Below are 10,550 nucleotides of genomic sequence, written 5' to 3'. Positions count from 1 at the left end.
GAGGCAGGCAGTTAACTACAAATAGGTTTCACTGGCACTTATGTCCCTGACAGTGCATTGAGGTCCACAGAGGTGCTCCTGTTGCATCCACACGGCATCATGGAAACTCACTGTCAAGAATGAGCATTGATACTCATTGCTCAGGCAAACAGAAAGGTGCGACAATTTCCTTTCTTTTTTCTTTCCCTAGCTGAAGAGTCTTGTCACAAGTCCTCTGTGAAACACACTCAGCTTTCTAGCGAGCAGGCAACTTATTTGAACTGGCCTAACTCCTTGATAAGACAGCCTAACCTTTCTATGTCTTCTCCTCTCAAAGAATTCAGAGCTTCCACATGTAGATTTTACTTCCTGCAAAGAAGTTGACTGTAGCCATATAGCTTTTGTTTCTTAAAAAGTTCTTACCTTGGATCTGCCTTATCTGGTTTAACCTCGGGAATGATCAAACTCAGTACTTATCCATAGAGATATGCTCAGGAAGAGCATAATGTTGATCTAGAGACACTTGATGAGTCTCAAAACTTGATTCAAAGAACACAGCTACACCCTAAAGACACCTAGAGAGTTTGTAGCACAGAAGTCACCCCTTCCTGTCCAAGACAGTGTATCACCAAATACAGAAAGATACAGTGCATGCTTTTAGTCTTATCATGGTTGCTTTATGCTACCCCAGGATAGTGGCTGATAAGAAGAAACTCTCACCTCAGCAACACTGAGAACACCTTGTGGCTACAGGTCTAGTCACCCATGGCTTGCTTCTCACCAGAGAAGAGGCTTAGGGTGAACGGCCTCAACACGTTCCTGTGGTATCTTGTGCTGACACCAGCACACAAAAATGTGGGTTTTGGTATGCCGCTCCTCCAGACCTAACAATCAAGAGCACCACCCCCTAAAAAGCAGCAAATAGCAGCCTCTGTTATTCCATTTAACTTGTGACCAACCTGTTGGCACCTCACAACTTGGTCCTTCTTCTTACTTTAGCTTCAGCAGCAGAACATTTTAACTAGTTTTACTTGGATTATAGTCACACTGATCCTCTTGGGTCTTTCGCTTTCTGCTAGCTACTCAAACTCATTGAAGACCTTCTCTTGCTGTGATATATGCTGTGGTACATAGCAATAATTACTCAGGATACACTGTACAGGCTCTACAGAGACCTGGACTGAAGTCAGTGGATGTAAAGTCATCCACACTTGATGTATGAAACTCTCCAACGCTCCCCCTCCTGCACACCACTGCTGTTTATCGAGACTTGAACATTTGTGAAAAGCACAGCCAAGAAACGAAATCAGCTCTTCCAAATCCGTGAATAATGAAAAAGATGTATTCAGTTGCCCTGCAGGTTATCCAGCAGAAGGATTATTCAAGTGAGCTCTTTCGTAAGCAGAAAATCCCTACAGCAAGGCCTTCCACGTGATTCAGTTCATCGTGCACCCAACTCAAATGAGAATTTACTCTTGCATAACATTAAATACAGTCAGCTGCATAAGCAGGCTCCTTCTCACCACATCTTACCCCACGTCAGTATCCGTTTGGTGATCTTGAGTAGGAGATGATAATCTTGCTTCTGAGCAGTAAGTAGGTAAGCTGTTTTCAACCCCAGAAAAAATAGCTAAGTGGAAGAGTTAGTGAGCTTACTAGTACTGGGAGCACTGGCATGGAAGTGAACTTGCACAGACCCTGGTAACAGACATCTGATCTTTTCCTTGCTAAAAGCTGGAGCTAGCAGGTGAGGAGAGGAAGAACAAAGCACAAAATAAGAACAAGTTCAGAAACATTAAGAGCACTCCGTTGGAGAGATCAGAACTTCGGTACATGCTTTCAAGTTTGGGGGTTTCTCTGTTCATTGGCACTTCACGTGTGGCACAAACAGAACAAAGGTTTTACAGGTTTAAGCAGCTGCTCTGAGGTTCCTGAAGGCAGGGGCTCCTTCCTCAGCCAGTTTCATCAGGAGTAACCAACCAGGCTGGCAAAGAAAGCTGCTTTCAACCTCCAGCACTTCACCTTTAGGCAAGGACTCGGTGTACAAGCATGAGGGTGGATTTAAACAGGAGAACCTCTCCTCCTCGCTCACTGTCTCTCCTCACGTTCCTAAGTGCTCTGGAAAGAAATGTCGAGAGCGGTGTACTGGGTGTACGTGGCAAGGTGGTGGCAGCAGGAGGTTGCAGGGCGGCCTCCATGTGAAGAAGCCGGGACTGCCCCACACCAGACAGAACTGCTTCCAGCCAGCTCCGATGGACCCACAGCAGGACACAGCTGAGCGCCTCAGCCAAGATGGTGACACCTCTGAGAAAATGTATTTAAGAAAGGGCAAATCATCACACCAGCAGAGTGAGGGGTGAGGGGATAAGAAACAGCAGTTCCAAGGTACCAAGTACCCAGGTCAGTGAAAAAGGAGGGGGAAGAGGTGCTCCAGGCACCAGAGCAGAGATTCCCCTGCAGCCCAAGTGAACGACCACACTGGAGCACGTGGATATTTCCTGAAGGAACTACCTCTCCTGGAAAGCCTATGCAGGAACAGGTTTATCCTGAAGGACTGCAGCCTGTGGGAAGGACCCACACTGGAGCAGGGGAACAGCGTGAGAAAAGGAGCAGCAGAGAGGAGCTGTTACGGGCTGACCACAATCCTCATTCTCCATCCCCCTGCACCACTTGGGGCAGGGGAGAAGGTAGAAGAGTTGAGAATGAAGAAGTGGAGTTGAGCTTGGGAAAAAGGGTGGGTGAGTTAGGGGAAAGTTGGTTTCGTTTTTGTCTTTGTTTCTCACCACCTTTCTTGATTTCTAATTAGCGATAAATTTAATTTTCCCCAACTCGAGTCTGTTTTTCCTGTGGCAGTAGTTGGTAAGTGATCTCCCTGTCTTTATTTCGGCCTACAAGCTCTTCCATCTTATTTTCTCCCCCTGTCCTGTTGAGGAGCAGGAGTGAGACAGCAGCTGGGTGGGCACCTAGCAGCAGGCCAAGGTCAACACACCACACGCTGTTGCATAAATCTGTTTAAAAGTAACTTAAAATTCACTGGTTCACATTCATCATCTGCCAGAACAGAATTTCAGATCAGCATCTGCCTAAAGCTTGCAGACAAACTTTTTCTATTGTAGAGCTTTTAAGAGAATGATTTCATATTTCACCACTTTTTCCTGTTTCCAAAATCCAACACACAGGTAAGGATTTCCAACAGTCATTTACTATCTATACATTATTTGCAGAATTACAGAGAAGAACAATTTTTATATTGAAAAATATAATATTAAAAATTTTACATACAAGGACAAAACAAAAGGCTACTCACAGAATTAACATCCAGTCTTTCTGTCCCCAGTTAAGATGAAACTCCTATAGGGTGAGTTTTCAACGATATTAAAGTTGCCTTTTTTTTTTCTTTTTCTTTTTTTAACCCCCCATAAAGGAGACATGCATTAAAAATAGTAATGTCTAAAACAACATTATTTAATTCTTAAGACGGGCACCTGAAGATTAGGCATTGAGCATCTTCTGAAATCAGCAGAGGAATCCAGTTTCACTGAGGCACCAGTGATGGAGTTTCTGAAAGTGTCCTCCGAGCTGCGATCCGCAGACATTTGGGGCAGCCTCCAGACTTGAAGCATGCTTTGTGAAAGCATGTTTTGCACTCTGTTTATACATACAAGCAGTTTAACATTGAGGAAAAAACTAATGAAGAAATGAATCAATAGCTATGTTCTTTGAAGGATGTTCTATCTAGTTCACCCAAGTATAAAAGTAAACAGCAGCAGTGCAAGGCTGGGACAACAACCACCACTGTAACAACTGACTAAACATTTTGGTAAGATTCTCAGGATTCACAATGAACGTCAGCAAGATCTGATACAACAGCAATATAGCACCATCCCAGGCTCTGTCTCGCGTGCAGACCCAAAAAAATAACCTCCCCTGCCGCCATGATTATGTTCAGGCAAGTCCCTGGTTTTGAACTCCAAATTCATTGATGCAAGACAGCTGCCACAGGATGGTTTTCAAAGATACATACTATCCATGGTTTTCAAACACACGTGCAGGTTTTCAAGTATACATGCTTTCAGTGAAGCAAGTTCTCAGTGTTTTCCTGAAATAAGTCTGAACAGTTTTACGCACCAACATCCCCCCAAGGAAGAATAAAAAATAGTTGGTTTAGAACATACCTGTGCACCTTCTGCATTTGGCAATCTGATATGGAAAGAGCAGATCTGCGCTCTGACAGAATTCACAGATAAAGCCCTTCGCTTGACAGAGCTACAAGGACAGCAAAAGAGTTGATTTACTTTTAATCTAAGAAAAAAATATTTGGGAATGTCAGCAGGGATATTCCCCACACTAGCAGCTGCAAGGACAGTGAGAGCCCTGGCTTTTCCTTACCTCGCAACCATCCACATGGGAGGTGGAGCTCTTCAGAATATCTTTAAGAAGGGGCAGTAACTGCCCTCGTTTGATCTTCACCAGATCATCCAGTGAGAAGAGATGCAGCTCCTCTGTCAGATGGCTGGGGACCTGTTCAAATTCTTTCAGTACACTGCAAAGAGAAAGAAAAACCAAATCAAGCTACAAAAAGTTGTTTTCCAAGTATATTTGAAGAATAAGCCTCTTTCACTTCTCTAGTCAAGGAGGGATCATACAAGGCAAGTTCATGCAAAATCCTACCTCCCCTTCCAATTTGAGATCACGTTAAGAAGAAATGGAGGGTTTGGAATTTAGAATAAAATGTCTGCTTTAAATGTGCATTCATCAGGCATTGGAGTTGCCATGCGCAGTTACCCCCACAATTCTTAACAAAACAAGTAGTGTAAAGGGCTTTCTTCTACCTCAGGAACAGTAACTAAAATCCCACATAGTATCTAATGCAATAATCCAGGGGTTTTGTTTATTTTTTTTTCTTTGCAAAGAGAACTTTGAGGGTTTTTATCCTGCATAGGTCACTATTGGGTGAAACTATGCTTGTACTGAGCGGGTGAACACTGAAAATACAGCTATTACTTTTAAAGTATCACTAATGTAAAAGGCACAGTGAGGACCCTAATGCTTAATCTGATAATGGAATCACAGGTGGATGTCCAGAAGAGAGACATCAAAATACTATTTAATTTTGGTGAACACCATGTAATTGATGCATAAGAGATCCATGTCAAAGAGAGAACAGAACCAACTTTTAAAGCTTATTTTGCTTATGTCTGGTTTTAAAAAGGTCAGCAGTGAAGGTTTTATCAGTCACATGTCTACCTATTAGTTATGCCCATAGTTTTGGAAGTTGATTACCAAAAATCTTTACTTTGCAGCAACAAGTAAGGTCATGTTTTGGTACTTATCGCTTTTGGTTACTACTGTCATCTGAATACGTTTACAAAATAAACTGAATTGAGCATTATGACAGATTTCTGGAAGAAATCTTTAAACCTCCACAGAACACATTTATAATTTTTTTTAAAAAATTTGTAAAGACAAATCATCTCAGATATACGTAAGTATCTTTGACCTTTTAAGAATGAGTGAGAACCTAAGAAAGAGTAAGAAAAAATACACACCTAACAAGAATCATTCAACATTTAAAACCAAATGTCTAAGTATGTTACAAGAAACAAAGCTACCACATAAAACCTGTTCTTCACTCAATATCTGCAGTGCAACAGAAGCAGTTTTGTTATCTGAATTTTCTCTAATGACCATATTAACTCATTTAAAACTGCACTCAAATGTCTCTAGAGAAAAAGGCTCTATGAGCACCTTAGGTAAATTTTAATAAACTATTTTTCATGCACGATCGTGACCCATACCTTTCACCAAACCTGCAGGTTTTCAAAAGCTTTTTTAAATGAAAAAGCTGCTCTTGCGCCTCCTAGAAGATGAAGGGGAAAACCAAAAGGATTTTTAAATGAAAAGCAATTGTATTTATATATTCCTAAGTAAGGAACAACACTATTTGAGTCAGCAGCCCTTCTCAGTACATCAAGCCACATCTAAAAATAGGAACTTCACATTCAGCACAGAATTAAACAAATGGATTTTCTAATGCACGGAAGGCAAATGCTACTTTTATTCACTGACAAGGGAAGCAATTCCTAATGCTACAAACAGCTCCATGTCAACACACCAAGATGCTAGACCCAAAGCTGTGTAAGAACTGATAAGCATCTCCTCAGCCAAGAAGGGAGCACATGGCAACTTGTAATCTTCAGCAGACCACCCTCACTCAAGCTGTAGGAGGTACATCCCTTAGATGAGTCAAGGGTGTTTTCTCTAATGGCCCACAAAATTAAGAAGTTATTCAAAACTCCTGGAGCTTTACAACTGCCAATTACTAAGCACGGGTAAATATTTACTGCAGGAGCACAGCTGCCCCCATGAACTAAAACTTGGAAACCAACCAAGAAGGAAGTGCCTCCCAAAGACAAGGGGGCAAATGAGACCTCTGGCATAGGTTGGAAATGTCCCACTCCTCCCCTTCACCTGAGAGGAAGGCAGGCAAGTCCCAGGAGCAGTGATGGGACAAGCTTAAGTGCAGAAAAACCAACTCTGCCTCCTTCCCACATACACACACGGCAAAGGACAACCCACCCTATGGGGTTCTTCCCAAAAGTCTCAGACCTGCAAATTCCCAATAAAAAAAGGCCACACTTACCCTCACCCTGTCCATTTCTTTACTTTTCGTGTAGAGGGCTTTGTTAATACACGACACATTGAAAATTGGGTGCTGCCATATGCTGTCCAATAGGTGTTTGGAAAAGTTGCATACGTAGTATTTTTTGAAGTCCCACTTCAAAAGTATTCGGGCAGGAATTGAAGACTGGGCATAGCTGTGGCAGCAGTCACAAAAGTATTTCCCCAGGTAGTCACAGTAGCGGAGTCTCCTGATATATTCTGCAGGTAGAGAGCAATGAAATTGTGAATATTTCTAATGCTTATGGGACATACCTCCTGTCTGCATGCCTATCTGTCTAAATAACTCTGATTGACTGGAGCGAGGGGCAATGGATATTTATTTGGTTTTTTTAAAGAAGAGAGTTTTATTGTTGTGGTAAACACATGCACAAGGTCTGTACTTTGCATTAGAAGAGAAAGCTTCCATTTTTACATTTGTCAAACTGAACTGATTATCACCATGAGGATCTTAGGGAAAATACTGTTGCTTTACCAGCAAAAAAGAGACAAGATAAAACACACAACAAAATACTTCCACCAAATTGAAAGACAAGCTCATCTTGGAGTAATGTTTGTGTTTATTTTTTTTTTTCCATATAAAGAGGTTTGTGGATTTTTCCAAGCTATCTCAGCATCTCAGGTTTGCTCCAGTTGATGTGCCATCATAGGTTGTTGATACTTGACAGGCCATCACAAATGCTGCTCTTTTGTGAGCAGACCTAGAATAAGTCTTGAAAGCCACTTCAAAGATTTCTTAGGCAAGGTCTGGTTGTCAGACCAGTAAATAATTATGCTTTCAAGCAGTTCTCACAAAGTATCACAAATAAAACATAAGCAGGATTTTGTGATCAAGATTTAAAGAAAAAGAAAAAGTTTTAAAAAGACACCCCAGGACAGCAAAACCACACATTCCATGAGCTCGCATAAAGCTTCCACAAAGTCTGTAGAAAGAGACTTTTGGAAATGCGTAAATTGGCACAGAGAAACAATTACTGAAACAAACCACTGGAAGATGTAAAATCAGCACTTTCCAACCTGGGAGCTTGATTATTTTTTTTCAATAACTTTTCCTGTTTTGTTGTTGCCTGTCATGAATTTTTACTGTGTATCAGTAGGACATCTATCAAGTATTGCATTCTGTCTGCAATGAGAAATTGCAGGCACATCAACAATGATACTTTCCTCCCAGCTCAGATAATTTTACAATTGTGGCACACCTATGTTGGTGAACACTATAGTTTGATTACTAGTAATGGATTTATTAAGTTTTTTCCCTTTTGGTAATACTTACTGCTTTCTATCGGGGTTCCACAACCAACACACGTAAAGTTTTGGGCAGCCACCACTGCATCCCTCCTGCATACAGAGGCAAACAGTTACACCTTTCAGCATCCAAAACACAGTTTTAGTTAAGATTCTCCCAAAGTGCAAGAGAGCTACACTGGCACTAGTGAAAATGTCCAAATTAGGAGCTGACTCCTACTCCTCCACACGAAGAAGGGAGTTCTGGAAGGAGACGCAGATCATTATTTTAGTGGAAGCCTCTAAGCTATTCTGTGGAGATCATATCATCAATTACTGCTTCTAAATACGACTTGCTGCAAGAATAAAGTTCTTCTCCATTTCTTAAGGTGGCATGAGTATCAAGGGGGAGGGGAGAGGAGAAAAACCACATCTGCAACTGAAAAAGCAACTGGACCGGCAGCAGCACAGGAAATTGGCCAGTTTGCCTACTGTGCGTATTTAACAGCACTTTATACAGCGAGACATAGTTTCCCCAGACACAACCTGTTTCCTCCCCCTCCTTTCTGAAACCCTACTACCCATAAAAGGGAATTGGGGAAATTCTTAAGAATATTCTCCAGGTATGAGAGACTCCACAAAATGACCTTTTTAGGAGTCCAGCTAAGCACGCTGCCACCGTAACACCAAACTGTATGTGTATTATCACACATAAAAGTGCACATGCCACGGTAATCAGGACGTGCCAACGGAGACAAAAAGATGCCATCTGCTTTCTAGCAAAGCTGGTGACAGACACTGCAGAAGGCTGCACCATGCACTAGCTCTAACTTTAGGTTCTGTTAAATCACTCACGCTCTTTCCATCGGCAGGTTTTAGCCAAATACCCATGCTGCACTAAATGACAATACTCAGATCCCTTAGAGACTTACTTGACTGAAGGGTGAATGTTAAATATAATCTGTGATCTTGGTGGGGCCCAGCCAGAAGATCCTCTTAATTTGGATATGATCTTTATTTCCTCAGCCAGATTCAAACTGGACTCAAGCTCTCTTGGAATCTCTTCTTTCAGCACGGACTATTCAGAAAGACAAAGTCGTGAAGATGAAGAGCCCATCAGCAGGACATATGAATGAATGCAATGAAATGCTATGAAATATCTCCCTATATACAGGATTTTAAAGTTCAGTTTTCACCTGCATGTAGCTCCCCTCCCACCCCCGCAGTTAAACTCCCTCATATCAGTCCCAGAAGAAAGTACATCCTGATTGTTCACAACTGCACAACCTAAATGTGCTGAAAATTGCTAAAGAGAAGAAATTTTCTAAAAAATTATCTAAAGTCAACTAATAAACTGTAAGTACTTATTTGTGTTTTTTTTTTTTTTTAAACGCAGTTTTCCCCTTTCCCTAAAGTGAAGCAGCTGCACCGAGACAATGATTATTTGGGGAACCGAATAAAGAGCCTGCTGTTTTCAGCTCAGACTCACTCTCTGCTTAGATGAGCTCAGGCAACCAGAGAGCTGAGCTGCAGAGTCTGTCTGCAACCAGCGTTTTCTGAAAGCTCTGCACAACTCCTGGGCTGTTGCTTCAGCAGAATTGCTGCTGGGTTCAAAAGATGATCTGAAAGTTAAACGATACAGACAGTGAAAAATAGCACGTCATCAGCAGCTCCGCTGCCTCTTCTGCATCCCTGAAAAGTTTTCTCCCATCCCTTCATTCCTATCCCCTTGCTTTGATACACCCAGGCCCTTGCAGTGCCACCACCCTCCAGCGAGACTCCAGGACCAGAGAAAGGCTCTGCCAAGCCAAGCGCCACAGATATTTGCTGTCAAGCAGCATTCCTTCCTCTTCCTTGGGAGGACCAAATTCACCACTCCCACACCTTGCCCTGCCCCGGCTGGAAGAGTCATCAGAAAGCTGGTCCAGCAGAAAAGGTAGTGACACCAGGCTATTATAGTAAAGATATACAGAATTACCTTTCATCTGGGATGACAGACAGATTTTCAAGGTCTTCAAGTTCTGCAGTAAAAGAGAAAATTTTATCAAGCCAGCTAAGAAACGAAGCTTCTGTTACTCAGCAATGTTTTAAATCTACCTTCTGTGTTACCATGGTGTCAGTTTCAAATATATTCATCTTTACAAAACCCTTGCTGGATGATGGAAATAACCTCAGTGGTGGCTGTAAAACAGGCATAAGGAGTCTTATCTCTTCTACAGATCTGACATCCGCTGATGAAGAGTACTCCCTAACAGCTACGCATCATATCACCACCATCAGCCTCCCTTCAAGAGCGGGGGAATCGATAAGGAGATAGTCCAGGCCCAGCGAGAATGAACTAGACATAAACATTAATATACAGAACCAAGAGAGTGCACCTTATTTTTTTTCAGGCACTGGGACATATTTGGAGACACCGATCACAAACATGCCAGCTAATGCTATAAACAAGTTAGTAACAGGCGAGATGAATGGAATTAAAGCACACATTTCTTCATTATGTTTAGACATAAGATACTCATGCAGACAAGGTGTTCACATTGGTAGCATTAGTTTTGGCCACGCATATTGTTCTGAAGACAAATGCCTTCCCATTCATGTGTCAAAATAACTCTTGCTGCTAGAAATGCAGTTTTGGGAGCTAGTTCTTCATTCTTAGATTAGGG

General features: G+C 42.0%; 1 protein-coding gene across 1 annotated transcript in view; it reads right to left on the bottom strand.

The window, feature by feature from the left end:
* Positions 1 to 3,123: 3,123 nt before the first annotated feature.
* The window catches only part of KIAA0226L (KIAA0226-like ortholog), a 23,194-nt gene continuing 15,767 nt past the window's right edge, over positions 3,124 to 10,550 (bottom strand). The window contains exons 7-15 of the mRNA XM_009880944.1: positions 9,863 to 9,905; positions 9,374 to 9,506; positions 8,817 to 8,962; positions 7,934 to 7,998; positions 6,623 to 6,861; positions 5,778 to 5,839; positions 4,369 to 4,522; positions 4,155 to 4,245; positions 3,124 to 3,627 (exon numbers count right to left, since the gene is read on the bottom strand). Of these exons, the coding sequence (XP_009879246.1) occupies positions 3,515 to 3,627; positions 4,155 to 4,245; positions 4,369 to 4,522; positions 5,778 to 5,839; positions 6,623 to 6,861; positions 7,934 to 7,998; positions 8,817 to 8,962; positions 9,374 to 9,506; positions 9,863 to 9,905 (1,046 nt within the window). The 3' untranslated portion in view covers positions 3,124 to 3,514. The remainder of the gene's footprint in view (positions 3,628 to 4,154; positions 4,246 to 4,368; positions 4,523 to 5,777; positions 5,840 to 6,622; positions 6,862 to 7,933; positions 7,999 to 8,816; positions 8,963 to 9,373; positions 9,507 to 9,862; positions 9,906 to 10,550) is intronic.

Source organism: Charadrius vociferus, unplaced genomic scaffold (genome assembly GCF_000708025.1).
Source record: "Charadrius vociferus isolate BGI_N301 unplaced genomic scaffold, ASM70802v2 scaffold210, whole genome shotgun sequence".
Classification (NCBI taxonomy): domain Eukaryota; kingdom Metazoa; phylum Chordata; class Aves; order Charadriiformes; family Charadriidae; genus Charadrius; species Charadrius vociferus.
Note: the sequence above shows the minus strand (reverse complement) of the source record. Positions and strands in the feature narration are given on the sequence as shown.